The sequence below is a fragment of the Pagrus major genome, chromosome 2, assembly GCF_040436345.1.
Source record: "Pagrus major chromosome 2, Pma_NU_1.0".
NCBI lineage: Eukaryota > Metazoa > Chordata > Actinopteri > Spariformes > Sparidae > Pagrus > Pagrus major.
The window spans coordinates 7,668,513-7,683,956 of NC_133216.1; the positions used below are offsets into that span (position 1 = coordinate 7,668,513).

Here is a 15,444-nt window from a genome sequence, read left to right on the forward strand (position 1 = left end):
TCAGAGAAGAGCAGGTCAGTAACATGTCCTAATGCCCCCACAGACGAGAGAGCGAAAGGGGTGGGCAGATGATTGCTTGAAATGCCATTAACAGTGTCTCCAGAGGAGACTTGGGTGATAAGATGAGGATCCAACCACGCAAGTTTCCTCTCTGACAGCTGCAGCGTCTGGTTCTCCATCGAGTGGTTCACGTCAATCACAGCCGGGAAGGTAAAGTTTAAATGATTCTTTATGGATTCAAGCGATTTGTCTCTTTTAGCCAGCTGTTGTGAAATAATTGTATTGTTTTTCCTTCTTACGAAAAATCCATTTTACTCATGAGCGTTTAAGTTGAAACATGGCGTGTTTTTAACATGTTCACTGAAAAACTGAAATGCGTCTTTTTTTGGCCGAACAACCGCAAAAAATATCAACCAATTCCGTTTTCTTTTTATGTCTTCCTACCATGTGAACTTTTTAATGATATTGTATTGTTCAAATGAGTGTTTGAAAGTCCAGATTTGACATTTGTAGGCTACTTTACAAACTCGATTTAACATTTCCTTGTCTTATGTCGCCCTTGCTCTCAGTTGAGACTGTGGCTGTAGCAGCCATGTCACAGCTGTATTACAGGAAAGCTGACAACTCGTCATACAGGGACCGCATCCCGCTGCGGATCGTGCGGGCCGAGGCTGAGCTCTCTGCCATGGAGAGGGCCTACCTGGGGGCTGTTGAGAAGGGGGACTATGCCAGTGTGAAACAAGCCCTGGAGGAGGCTGAGATCTACTTCAGGATCAACATCAACTGCATCGACCCCCTGGGACGCACGGCGCTGCTCATCGCCATTGATAACGAGAACCTGGAGATCATTGAGCTGCTGCTCAGCTATAATGTATATGTGGGTGATGCTCTGCTACATGCCATCCGCAAAGAAGTGGTGGGAGCTGTGGAGCTGCTGCTCAACCACAAGAAGCCACGTGGGGAGAAACAGGTACTGTAGATGAATAACATCCTTTTTACAGTGCGCATTCCTACAGGTGTTTCTCTGACAGACCTGTTGCTAACTCCTCTAGCCTCAGTTTCATTTCATTATTTTTGTGTTCATTTACTTTCGAGTATATTATGGAAAACAAATTACTACCTGGTGGTTTATATATGTTCAGCTGCAAGTCTCCATAATTAAAGAAAATAAAAAGAGCCATTAACAAAGCATCAGTTTGCAATGATAGGGTGAATTGTTCTTTCTTTACTTTGCCTCACTCAATAAGAGGTTTTATGATAAACATTATTTTAGTGCTTAATACGTTTTTGAAGAGAACAGGAAATTTAATTTAGTCTTAATTCATTTTGAGCGACTCACTTGAGGCTATAACAACAGATAGGCACTGGAAATGTTTGCAACACCGATCAAGCAAATCTTTGAAAGCACATACTCCCAAAGTTTCAGACAGTTTAATTTTATTATTTTTGTGTTCAATGGGGCTTCCAAAAACCTTTTTTGATCTTCTTCTGCAACAGAATATGAACCCAAAACAGTTATGCCTCATGTGATGTACTATAGGCTATACTTGTGTTTGTATTTGTCACTAACATGTGTAGAGTTTTCATAAACCTGTGTTAAAGCAATGACATCGCTTAACATGTTAACGTTTGGATATAAGTGTTATGATTTAGATTTCTTTTCCCTTATGTGATGTTTTCTTTTCACTTCTCATAAAGTCTCTGTGGGGCTTGCAAATGCATTATCAGGAGTCAGTGGGCACAAGTTACAGCATCATGTGATGCTTTTGATCCGCTTTGATGAGTAACGCTAACGTTCCTGTTAAGCAACAGGGGGGACAATGTGGCTTGTTTGTTGCTATCTGTTAATATTAGGTTATTCTTTTCCATGAATCAAGTCATCCCTTATGCTTTCCTCTGTCTCTTAGTTTAAGGCATGACTGAGGTTATTTTAAGAATCCAATGTTATTTTCTGACTGAAAGCTGATGTTCTTCGATGTGCTGTCTTTTTTGCTGCAGCTTTTACAACAAAAAGTCCACAGTTTGTGTACCAGCCAGTTAAATAAAAGCCCCTGGTTGCTTTCAAATGAATTCTTGACATTTTTTGTAAATTTGTGTTTTGACGCTGCTGGGTCTCACTGTAATGGACTTGGTGTACTCTGTGAAGAGTTGGGAAAAGAATAAAGGATGTTGTTGCTTCCAACCAGGAAGATATTTTATGGCCAGCTGAACCACAAGCCATTAGCTGTGTGCTTGCTGTTAGACAAGATGGTTAGAGACACAAGACAGATGAAATCAGATCCATTCAAACCAGTAATTTCAATTCCTGTGAGGGGTTTAATAAGCAGTGCTCTTTTGTGAACTATCAGATCAAATTATAGTGAATTTTCATGTCTGTCCATCTGTGTGTTCCTCTCTTTGCCTTTCTGAAAAGGTCCCACCAATTCTCCTGGACAAACAGTTTTCAGACTTCACCCCAGACATCACTCCAATCATCCTTGCAGCCCACACCAACAACTATGAGATCATCAAGCTGCTCGTGCAGCGAGGTGTTTCCATACCTCAGCCACATGCTGTGCGCTGCAACTGCGTGGAGTGTGCGTCCAGTTCAGACGTGGACGGCCTTCGTCACTCACGCTCCCGTCTCAATATCTACAAGGCCCTCTCCAGCCCCTCGCTCATCGCCCTCTCCAGCGAGGATCCTTTCCTCACTGCCTTTCAGCTCAGCTCGGAGCTGAAGGAGCTCAGCACAGTGGAGAATGAGTTCAAATCAGAGTATGAGGAGCTGTCCCATACGTGTAAACAATTTGCAAAGGACCTCTTGGACCAGACCAGAAGCTCTAGAGAGTTGGAAATAATCCTCAACTACCGTGATGACATCAACCCTCTGCTGGATGAGAATGCTAATGATCTGGCCCGACTGAAGCTGGCTATCAAGTACTGCCAGAAAGAGGTAAGCTCCTTGTTGTTTTGTTATCCTCATTGTCAGATTGGCCTACAGCGGCACAGCACTACAACTGTTTTTTTCTGGATATCTTCAAAGTAAAAAAGATAACACGAGCAAAGATGTCTTGTCTTGATAACACTGATGCACATACAGACATACTGAGAAGTGGCAGGATTTACAGTGGATAAAACCTAAGTACAAATAGGAGTAAGTATGAAATTCTTTGAACAATATGGACTGGATTACAAAGACAGTGCCAAGATGGGCTGTAAATGGCTTAAGAAGGGTGGAGATGTCCTTTGGGAAATTAGAACAACATGTAATTGTCAGGCTGGCTCTTAGCAATGCATTACAGTAGCCCTCTCAGACAGTCCCATGACAATTGGATAATTGGGGGTAATGATGGAATAAGTGATGGCCACTTCCCTGAAATACATACTCATAATATTTTAATAAGGGAGGGAACGTTTTACGGTCTTTCAACATTTTCTTTGGATGCAATGCAAACATTATTTTATTTGTTTTTTAGATAGTGCTACTAAGAATTTACACATTGTGATTACACAGCAACAGTAAGAATACGCTTACTTGTGAACTTGATGATGGATTATATCTGTAAATATATAAAATTTGTGAGGATTTTTGCTTAAAACAGCAACAACAAGCTGCTAGCTGCTATAAGCTGGTGAAAATTGAAACTTTTGGTCGTGATCCAACACATTGAGTAAAATCTTGTTTCTCTTCTGTCAGGAAATGTTGCTTTATAGCTTTGGCTTTGTTCATGCAAGGTAAATAAATTTCAGGGTTTTTTGGAACAGGCTACAGTATAAAGTACAGACTGAGTTTCAGCATGTGTCTTTTATTTGTTTCACTCAGTAAAGAGACTGTTCAGAGCCCTTGGGTGTTGTTTGTATACAGCCGTTACATAGTATTTGCAGAGTTAAAAGCTCATGCCACCTGTGTACTGCTCATCAGCTCTGTTTAGATTTAAACTTGGCCTACATTTAAGAGTAATTGCATGCAGTTTGCAGTGTTTTGACTTTGCTGTTATTTTGATGAGATAGTTGCCAATGTGAGAATGAAAGATCAGTGCGACTGTTGGCATCTCTGTCTGGCACAACTGCTGTTCATGGCAAAAGGTTTTATAGCTGAACTTTAAGGGCTCAGTGGCTGTTGGTTGTTTTAGACAAGATTTCTCTAGTTGATTTCAGACTACATTCAACACTGATCACATAATACCACTACTACTGCTACTACTACTACTACTACTGCTACTACTACTACTACTATTACTACTACTACCGTCGCTCCTAAATAATAAGGACCTGGTCGTATACAGTGCTGCAGTGCTATAATTAGAAAACATTAAAATATAATATTCACTTGGAAACAGACAGCAGGCTGCACTACAATAAGAAAAAAACTTTTTTTAAATGGTAAAAGTAACACTAGACAGAATAATACTGTTGGCTCAAAAATAACATGGCGACAGTACTGTATACCGAACACTTGCCACCCTGGATTGCTGTATTGCTTTATTTATTATTAAGTTTAATCATAATTTCTTCTCAGACTTATCTGGAGTAAATTTAGATTTTTCCTTACACATGGATGCCTGAAGACTTGACTTGAGCTTTGGAAATAAAAATGTGATCATTTTTGATGCAGTAAAATTCCGGGGCAATAATAAATATTAACATTTTATACAAGCCTTGCAGTGGTGTGCTACTCATCTTATGTATTTAAGTATTTGGTCTTTTATAGCCTGGATTGAGGCTGAATCAAGATAAATCAATGAACTTGATAGAACAGAGAGCTGAATGTTTTTTCCTTATTTGTGCTCTTGTTTTGAGGAACGGTGCAGCTGTGCACTAGCTGTAGCAATCGTTTTCCTTTTATAGTCAATGCACTTTGATGATCATAGAGTTGTTTTTCATTTCATGCAAACACATTAAGATTATTGACCTCTTGTATTATCCAAAATGGTGTATCCAAATTAATTATGAGAATTAGTGTGTTATTCATGCCTCATATACATACAGTATGATCAGTTGTCAACAGTGGATTTTCATGTGTCAACCTCTGACAACCTAGTCATTGTGATTTCATCTGTGGTTGTCCAAGTTTTGCACAAAAACAGCTAACACTACTTTTTGTTTACCTATGAGCCAAGACCACTTCATAGGATGAGCTATTTTTATTCAGGCTCCCCGCTGTTACAGCAGGTGGTACAAAATGTGTATTAGGGGGACAAGTGTTGGCGTCACTTTTATTATATATTACTAAGCACACTGACAAACAGAAATCTGAGAGAGTTGCATAGTTTTCATTTCAAGATCCAGTTCTGGGGAGTTGACCAATGCTTGGATCAGACTGGAATTTGAGTGTCAACATTGTAGGCCATTGTGAGGTGCATCAGATACCCCCAAACTGAAACCATACCTCCGGACAGCCATAGAATGTAAGTAAAATGAATATACAGTAGGAGTGTTTATTGTTTGTTCTGCACTTACCTAACTGCACAGGAGTGGCCACCCAGAGGTTGGTGCATAGGCTACTACCAGTATAGTATGTTGTGGGCATATAGAATGCTACTGTCCATTTGTGTGTTTGGACAAACAACTGTACAAAAAACACACATCATTAAGCTGGGCTCTTTATGATGACTTGCCATTTTGGACTTCTTCAAAGAAAATGCACTAAAGTGGTTGAAGAATTTTAATGGACTTCATAGACCACCAGCACTTAGTGATTGTCCACATTATTAGTAGCAAAATATTCCTTTAATGCATTCAGAAGTGTTTTTCCACTATTATCCTGCTACCTGCTGCACTCAGGAGTGATAATAGCTTGTTATGTTTTAATTAAACTAAAGTGCAGAACTTAGGTTGTATATAAAAATCACATCGCTGTTTGGGTTGTGTGTCTATGTACATTATGCATCTGTTGTAATGTTATCTACTAGAAACCATTGCAGGAACATTTTAAATTATTATCTTTGGAACTGATTTAGATCATGTTCATATAAACTGATCAAATGTTATTATATAGCTTAATTGATTTGCACAACACAGTGTGTCATCAGTATAAAGGTGCCTTAGGACAAAATTAACACTTGTTTTGAAGGGGAGTGTGGTGTGACATGTGGATGGGGTGATTTTCGCCTTCCAAAAATGTCCGCAGACAAAATCTGGTCTCGCCAGATGTCACCTTTTGCCTCCAGTCATGTTATAGCAAGTCAACATCTCACAAGGACAGATAGGAAACGTTCAATATATCAGATCCTGCACTGATACATGACCTCATCAACCACAATTTAATGCTATATAGTACCTTAATGAGAATCCATTTGGCTGTAACATGGTTAAGAAGAGATTAACTTCCATCACCATCCACAGATGTCCAGCAGATGCCGATATCAAATCTCTCACAAACAGATTTGACTTCTTAACAGAGCATTAGAGAACACTTTAGAAATGTTTGCCCATTTTTCCCCCTTTATTCACCAATTAGTGCATGCATACAGTATATAGACCACATAGACAAACAAATACATAATACAAAAACATGAGAGGTGACAACTAGGTAAGAGGATTAGGCTTGTGGAGAAAAGTAAAATAAAAACAAAATAGAAGACAAAAAGAAAAAAATGCAGGCAGTGATCTACTTGAAACTCGTGTCTTGCATGCTTGCAAGAGACAAAGTCTTATTAATTTTGTATCTCATTGTTTTAATATGCTTGTGATTGGATGTTATGCTTGACATAGTATGGACAGCATGAGCAATCGGTTTTCTTATTTCTTTAAGTGTTCTGCTGTGTTGAAGCATGTCTTCTCTGTCTCTAAATTTCAACATCCAATCTGGGAGTGTTTGAGACTGCAGGGGAAAACAATTTATGCTACATGTGAGTGAAGAAAAGGGTTTTTTTGGTCCAGGCATTATCAAAATGGTAAGGTGGCATACCTGGGAGGGCTGTTGTTTCTAATTAGCAACTGAGAGTCTTTGTTTGTTCAACATGCTGAATTAGGGGGTTATTTAGGCTCCCTGAAGGAAGGTTCTTCATGTCCTTTTGAGCTTACTGTAAGGGACAGACAAGCTTTGTATGTTGAGGACCACTAAGCATCAGATCTGAGAATCAGATACCGCTGGTTTTGTGGCAGTGGCAACAATAATCAACATTACTATTTTGTGTCAAAAAAATAAAAAGGGATAGTCACTCAACATACTTGTAGACTAAATATCATAGCATAACAATAAAATACATGTTTTTTTTCAGTGGTGGAATAAGCTATTTTGTCTGCAGTTTTATTTGCAGCTGCATATTTATTGTTTAAAAGAAAGCTTTTGTATATATAAATTAAAACCATGTAAATGATGATTTTTGTTTAAGTTTTAGTTAACATCTCTTTTTGTCCCTCTCTTCTCCTCAGTTTGTTGCTCAGCCCAACTGTCAACAGCTGCTGGCCTCTCGGTGGTATGATGAGTTCCCAGGCTGGAGGAGGCGTCACTGGGCAGCAAAGCTCATCACATGTATCTTCATCGGCCTCCTCTTCCCCCTGTTATCCATCTTCTACCTGATCTCTCCAAAGAGCCGCTATGGCTTATTTATCCGGAAGCCGTTTATCAAGTTCATCTGTCACACCTCTTCCTACCTGAGCTTCCTCTTCCTGCTCTTCTTGGCCTCGCAGCATATAGCCTCTGCACAGAAGGACTATCAGGGCCCGCCACCCACCACTGTGGAATGGATGATCCTGCCATGGGTGCTTGGTAACAATGAACACACACAGATACAGATACACAGACACTAACATGTCATGTCATGTTATCATACACTCTACACTGTGATCACACACGTTTGAAAAATTCAAACTAAGGTGCTTACTGTGACTGTGATATGTATGCTAATGTACAACCTGCACAATGCTTGTCAAATAATTTATTTCAGTGACAAATAACCTCTGTTGTTTGTTCATTTCTCCAAGGCTTTATATGGACTGAGATCAAACAGATGTGGGATAGTGGCTTCAAAGACTACATAGATGACTGGTGGAACTTGATGGACTTCATAATGAACTCCTTGTATCTTGCAACAATTTCACTGAAGATTGTCGCTCATGTAAAGGTACTGTGCATCTTACAGCACTAGGTATTTGACAGCCACAGCTTCAAATCTACACAGTGTATCAAGGATTCCAGCATTTTTACTTAAACGTACGAAAAAGAACTTATGGATTACCGGATGTGTGTTACTGGTTATGAAAAAGTCACAATTACAAACAGTTGTTTTGGGGATGCAAGAAAAATAATATTTAAAATATGTTGCCTCTTTCTGTCACTCACTTCCAAGTGAGGCTTTGACGGTCATATTGCTTTTGTCAACAGGGATGGCCAGAATCAACAAAAAAATTCAAGTTCCTTGTAGCTGTTTTAATTAAAGAAACGTAAAAGGAAGGAAATTTAACATATTTCAAGTGTACTGGAAATCTTGAATCCATGATCAAAACCAATTTGCCATTTTCATCCTTCTTTTCTTTTTTACAGTACAGTTGCAGTAAACCCAGAAGCAGCTGGGAAATGTGGCACCCGACTTTGGTTGCAGAGGCACTGTTTGCCATCGCCAACATCTTCAGTTCCTTGCGTCTCATCTGCCTTTTCACTGCCAACTCCCATCTGGGCCCCTTACAGATTTCACTGGGCCGCATGCTCCTGGACATCCTTAAGTTCCTCTTCATCTACTGTCTAGTGTTGTTAGCCTTCGCCAATGGCCTCAACCAGCTCTACTTTTATTATGAAACAGATGGTGGTGAATGCAAGGGTATTCGCTGCAGTCAGCAAAACAATGCCTTCTCAACGCAAGTTCTCAAATAAGTTGTTCCTGAGAAATCTGTATTATTAATAATTAATACGTTTGTTTTTCAATAGCGCATAATGTGATGTATGGTTGTTTGCTTTTCAGGCTGTTCGAGACGCTGCAGTCATTATTTTGGTCTATTTTTGGCCTGATTTCCCTCTATGTGACAAATGTGGAACCACAACATGAATTTACTGAGTTTGTGGGCACTACCATGTTTGGCACGTACAATGTCATCTCTCTGGTAGTGCTTCTCAACATGCTAATTGCAATGATGAACAACTCCTATCAGCACATTGCTGTGAGTGGTGTAGCTTACCTATTTTATCGTTTAGCCACACTAATTTGTCTTGCAGTACTTTGCAAAAGGTTTTGATTAATTGCTGTTTTGTTTTTGTTTTGTTTTTCAGGATCATGCAGATATAGAGTGGAAATTTGCAAGAACAAAATTATGGATGAGCTATTTTGAAGAAGGCGGAACTTTACCATCTCCATTCAATATAATACCCAGTCCAAAGTCTGTTTATTATCTATTTTCATGGATAAAGAGGCATTTGTTGAAGAGACCAGCCATAATAAGGCTTGAAACATTTGAAACTTTGGGGGTAAGTAGTTTCCAGTCTCCAAAAGAATTAAGACTAAATTGAATTTCCTGTTCTCTTCAGAAATGTATTATGCACTAAAATAATGTTTATCATAAGACCTCAAGTAAAGATAGAACACCAAGTAAGAAAGTCACCCTATCATTGCAAACTGACATAACATGCCGCTTTGTTAATGGCTCTTTTTATTTTCTTTAATTGTAGAGACGTGCAGCTGAAAATGTAAGATTAAACCATGAGTATCAGGTATTAATTTTTTTTCCACAGATACTGTAAAACATTATGGTATTTTTTATTAAACTATATTTAAAAATGAATCTGTAGTTTGCCTTAAAAAAAGAATGTGCATTTTTTTTAGGAGGTTTTGAGGAACCTTATGAAGCGATATGTGGCTGCAATGATCAGAGATGCCAAGACAGAGGAAGGGTTGACAGAAGAGAATTTCAAGGTAGTATGTAAATATTCAGTATTGAAACCTTAATTTCCCATGTTTTTTAATTGCTTATAATCTCTGCTGTTGTTTCCTCTCTGCTTCTCAACAGGAGCTGAAGCAGGATATCTCCAGTTTCCGCTATGAAGTCCTTGGAATGATGAAGGGTACAGTTGCAAGCTCCACCTTGGCTTATCCTGGAAACTCATTCAAATATTCTCCGAACTTGGCCACTAAAGAGCCTCAACACAGGCTGAGCGTGTCTGATTTGACCACCACCACCTTGGTGCTGAGTGGAGTCCCCAACTCTACTGGCTCTGTGGGCTCATCTGGGCCCCTCCAGAGACACAGCAGACCCCCCTCTCTGAAATGTGATGAAATTCATTCAGTGTCAGAGGAAGACACATTGGTATCTGATCAACAAAACGAAGAACTTCAGACTAAGAAGGTGGTTGTGGAAGTCCTACAGAAAGCTGCAAGCAAGAAAGTGAAAAATGGGCCAAAAATATATAAAAATTAGGCCATGTCTGCAAGTTTTAAACATTTTGAGATTTAATTTCCATTCACTAATCTACATGTTGAAAATAGTTTATGGAGTAAACTAATTCTCCCATTGTAAAATGTACTATAGTTACCTGCAGTGCAGGACATTTTTTCATATAAATGAATGTCCGCTACAGTGCTGATGAAGTCTATCAGTGCCAGACAAATCTGTGTATTTCACAGAATACTTAAGTCTTTATATTTGGATTCTGTGTGCAGTTGTGGGGACGGAGCAAATAAGAGTAAATGGGGGTCTACGGTGTCAGAGGCATGTCTACAGTATCTGGCAGTGAGAATAATTACAGGAGAGTAATGCATTCTCCTGCCTGGACTCATAAACCTTTCGATGCTCTATTGAATTGAATGATCTATCATTCTGCCCTTAGGTTCATAACTGGGGATGGCTTTAGAATGCATCATTGTTTATTATATGAGAAAGTTGGGGAGAACAGCACTGCTGTCATTCACAAAGCACTTCTTGGCAAGCTACCTGAGCATCTCACTTGTCGTTTTAAATATCGATCAAATTTGCACTGCACAAAGTCCCAGGACAATCTAGTCCTTGAAAAACAGCATCTTAATACTGACACTGGGAAACTGATTTTTAAATATGTTCCACAAAAGAAGAATAATCTGCAGAAATGTGAAATATGAGATGGGCTGGCCCCTTGTGCACAATTCATGACATGGCAATTAATTTTCTTTTGATCGACTAATTTTAACAACTATTCATTCCATCTATTCGTATTCGTTGCAGCTCTATTATATTGTATTATATCCAAATGATGTATGTATTTTTTCAGGGGACCCTGAAGAGAGAGCTTGCTCTTATTGGCCCTTCCCTGTTTGAATAAAGGTCTTTTTTCAGAAAGAGGAGACAAAAGTTCTGCACTGCAGGTTTAAATGATATACTCAATTTAATTATCCTTTAATGTATACAATGGCATAATAACATGTTATCTCACATTATATTACATGCATTCAGCTCTGATTAATAGAACACGTACTGGGTGAGATTTGACCTCAGTGAGTGCTGACTTGATGCTCAGGGAATTGTGAAGCAAGTTGGTAATTCAGGTTTTACTTTGAGCATTTAATTCCAAAGAGCCTTGACACCCTGCTGCCTATACTCTCCTCCTTCACCTTGCACTGTCCTCTTACTGTGATATGCAAAACTATCTTTAATCTCTATCTCTGTGGAAAAGGTATTACTTCTCATACGCTGACAGTATCTAGTCCTTTAATGCTAAAAATCGATCATAAAGAAAGACATAATTAACAGAAATGTTATTATATTTAATACCTGAGTAAACTATATTGAATTTAGACAAACTATCCAGTTGTAGCACCTAGCTAATTCAGAGATTCTGGTCAACTTCTCTTTTAATCCATCATCACTGTCCTGACTACTTTTGAACAGAAAGCATGCAATGCAGTCTAGTTATGATTTGTTGGAGGATTTGTTCCTCAGCCATGTGCACTATCTACTATACCTTGCAGGCATGAGGGCCCTCTAGTGACCTGTGTTTAACTGTGCAATTTTGTAACTTGTAATGACATCACTCTGTAAAAAAATAAAAGGAAAAAAAGAAATAATAAAAGAGAACACTTATTCAAAAAGCAGTGTTTGTTGCACATGTGACAAGGCAACATGTTTCTCTTCTCTTTGCTTGGTGAACACTTCTCAATTTTATGTATAATGGCAATACTAACATTAGGACAGAGAAGATGGCACAAAGATGGAGAAAACAAATGGCACTCTTGCATTAACTGGCCTGTCTCTTGATTTGCCTTACTTCTGAAATTCTCTTTCATCTTGTTTACTGGAGAGAAAAATTCAGTAAATAGTTTGTTACCTTCTCTCTGGCTGTATATACAGTGGTCCCTCTGACATAGTGCACAAGATACACAGTTTACATGGACTTCCTCCTTCTGAGGGTTTTTCCCCTTGTACTTTGTGACCTGTCAGAGGAGAAGCACTAGTTAAGGCTCAGTTGCACTCTCTTATTTGTAGAATAAATGCTAATTTGGTACCATTATTCATATCCTACCTGACTGTAGTAACAATTATTCATATAATTCATAATTAGTGTAAAAATTCATATGATGCCTATTGTTTATACATTGTCAAATCTTTTCCAGTAAACGGGAGGCTTCCACACAACCTTCTGTAACCAATTAGCTATATTTGCTTAACTTTTTAACCCAATTTAAATTAGCTCTTGCAACAAAAGAGCAGTAATATAATTTGATAACAGTAAATTAACTTAGTAGGTTAAATTTAAGTTAATCTAAAGACTTGTGCATAAGTACAATGTGGGATATTGTACTTCACTTGAGTATTTCTATTGTATGCCACTTGGACTCAAGTCTTGGCGTACAAAAGACTATGATATGCATGAACATATGATGCATTGTTGTAAATTAAACTGCCCAAAAGAACATTTGTTAAAACTAGCTCCACGTTGACCAGCTACAACATCAGAAAAATACTGCTTCCATGTTAATGCAGGCTTATAATCCCAACATGATTTCCATGAACCTCGATGTAGATTGCTGACAACTAAATTATTAAATTTAGTAGCTTTACCGCTCTTATGATTTAACACTTACTAGTGATTATGTTTGTTTTTTTTCAGCTCTCTGTAATGATCTGTGGAAGAATAATTTACTTGGTTCAAAGCTTTCCTACTTATCAGGCATCAAGCACCCTCTAGTGATGGAAAAGACTAGTGCACTGTTGTAGGCTAAGATATGTAAACGATGGCATCACTGTGGTCTTGCACCCACGAATGTTACTTCCAAAGTGGAAACATTTTTAAACCTGTTTACATGTTATGAAAGATGTAACTGCTTTTAATCTGCAATCACTTACGTTGATTGTGTTTTTTAGGTATTTGAGTTAATTTGAGGTGCAGTAATTGCTGTATAACTGCTATAGCACAGTATTAACTAATAGTAGTAGCAGTTGTTTTTTATTGTATTTGCACAGATATTTAATTCCACACCTTCATAGCTTGAAGCTGCAGGCTACATGGGTGCTAGAGGAAGTCTTTATGTTTCTGTTTCCATAGCAGCCGAGAGCAAGAAAGTCAGACTATCTCTAGAAAGGCAATCAACAGAATGTTTTGGTCTTTGTACTATATCCGAAGAGCTCCCTCAATTTAGATTGCTGTTACATTTTTCCCTTCAATTTCCACTTTAAAGGAGGTTTTTTTTAGCAAGATACAAAGAGCAGAAAGTACTTGGTACCCAAACTGACTTTTATCCGTTCTTTGTGGCACATGCAGTGTTTGTGCCCGTGTGTCAGTGTGTGTGAAAGAGACTGATTCATGCAGAGAGCTCTGATTCAAAGTGTAAAAGTCACGCTGCGTTTAATTATCGCTGTAGTGTAGTTAATGAGTGCCATTATTTCCCCCATCGAAGCAAATATAGAGTCTCAAGTTTGAAAATTGGCTGCTCATTGGAATGTGGGGATTGTAAAGTTAATGTATTCCAGTCTTTGGGATTTTAGGAGAGATGAGAAACCCAGAAAGGGATTTTATGTGTAAGTGCTTTTCTAAAGACCTTGACAAATCAAGTTCATAAGAGGCTTGCTGCCTTGAAAGTGTCATCTTTTTAATGGACATGTGGTTTGCTGAATAATTCATGTTCTTATATTTTAAACTTTTCTACTTTCAAACTCACTGGTTAGACATAAATATAATACACAAGGCCACTGGTTTTCACTTTCAAATCTGTGCTGCAGTATTGAATCAAGCACTGTGTCTTTCCTCTTTTAAACATCCCATTGTTTAAAAAAAAGAAAAAAAAAAACATTTTCCTGCTCACATCTGGAACATCTGGCTAGCTAGGAGGTTGAACAACATATGGCGGAATGAATGGTATAACTAATGCCACTTGGGTATGCTGTGAGTAACAATACCCACTTGTACGGCTAACAATAGCTACACTTTTAAATCTAATCACGTTTGAATGGCATAAACAAAATGATAGTCTGTTTTGCCATGGGTCATGTTGCTTAGAAATAAAGAATGGTAATATACAAAAAACCCAAAACATTTTCCTTTCACAGGAACAAAAAAATAATACCACATTTAAAAGTAGCCACTTTAATATGTGTGACACGTGTGTTCATGTTTACCTCATCTTCATTTCCTGTTAACAATTCTGTGCATGTGTGAGCCATTTCACAGACAAATAGTTTGTTGTGTCTGTTTTTGTCGCCAAGATTCTGTTGTTTACATGGAAGAGCAAATGTCTGTGTCCTGTTAGTTCTTGTGTTACAGGACAGTTTGACATTTTGAGATATAGATCAGGTTCTGTACATCTGACAAAACAATAAGAGTAGCTATAGACACTCGGGTTTAGTAAGGAAACAAGTGCATGTTTTAGGATTTTGAAATGAAAAATTTCAGATTTTACATCCAATTTATGGTTGAGTTGTCTGGTCTGTCATTGTTCAAATAATGATTCGACACACCATTATTCCCTCTCAATGTAAAAAGTATTATGTTTAAAGGAGTGATGCAGTGATACTCACTGCCTGCACTCCCTCTTACCACTAGGTGGAGCAAACTACACTCTGAAAGATTTATACAGCCAGTGCTCTGGCATTTGTTCAGAGCAGATATTATGTAATGTTTCTTTGTTAGATGACCAAATAAATGACACTTTAATAGAAAAGATACAGCTGGATTCTCTATCCCATCTGCTTATTATAAATGTCTCAGTCAAGCGCTTCACTTAGGGCTCTAATATATATTCTTAGTTTTTTGTAGCAGTGTACTGAGAAGATAATTAAGCAATTAGTTTTAAACATATTTTTGAGTCTAAAATCTTGAATTTTTTTAATTAAAAGCATGCTGATGTGTCCAGATAAATTGAAATTTTGTTTTTACATAATCAAATTTTGTGAGAAATGCATCAATAGTGTGTGCAAAGACTGCAAAACATTTATTAAAAATTGACATCCATAAATAATCTTATATATTAAAGAATGCACTAAATCCAATTCCACATTGTTAATCACATATAATATGATGAAGATAAAAAAGAAATGTAGATTTGGAGAGGTTCTGGGTGGTCCATG

At 38.0% G+C, this 15,444-nt stretch overlaps 1 protein-coding gene across 1 annotated transcript; it reads left to right on the plus strand.

Moving 5' to 3' along the window:
* Positions 1-592: 592 nt before the first annotated feature.
* Positions 593-10,329, plus strand: trpc4b (transient receptor potential cation channel, subfamily C, member 4b). The gene is made up of 10 exons (XM_073485370.1): positions 593-970; positions 2,414-2,932; positions 7,357-7,693; positions 7,909-8,048; positions 8,468-8,778; positions 8,883-9,078; positions 9,188-9,382; positions 9,584-9,625; positions 9,738-9,827; positions 9,922-10,329. The coding sequence occupies exons 1-10, from the start codon at positions 593-595 to the stop codon at positions 10,327-10,329; spliced, it is 2,616 nt and encodes an 871-aa protein (XP_073341471.1).
* Positions 10,330-15,444: the final 5,115 nt, after the last annotated feature.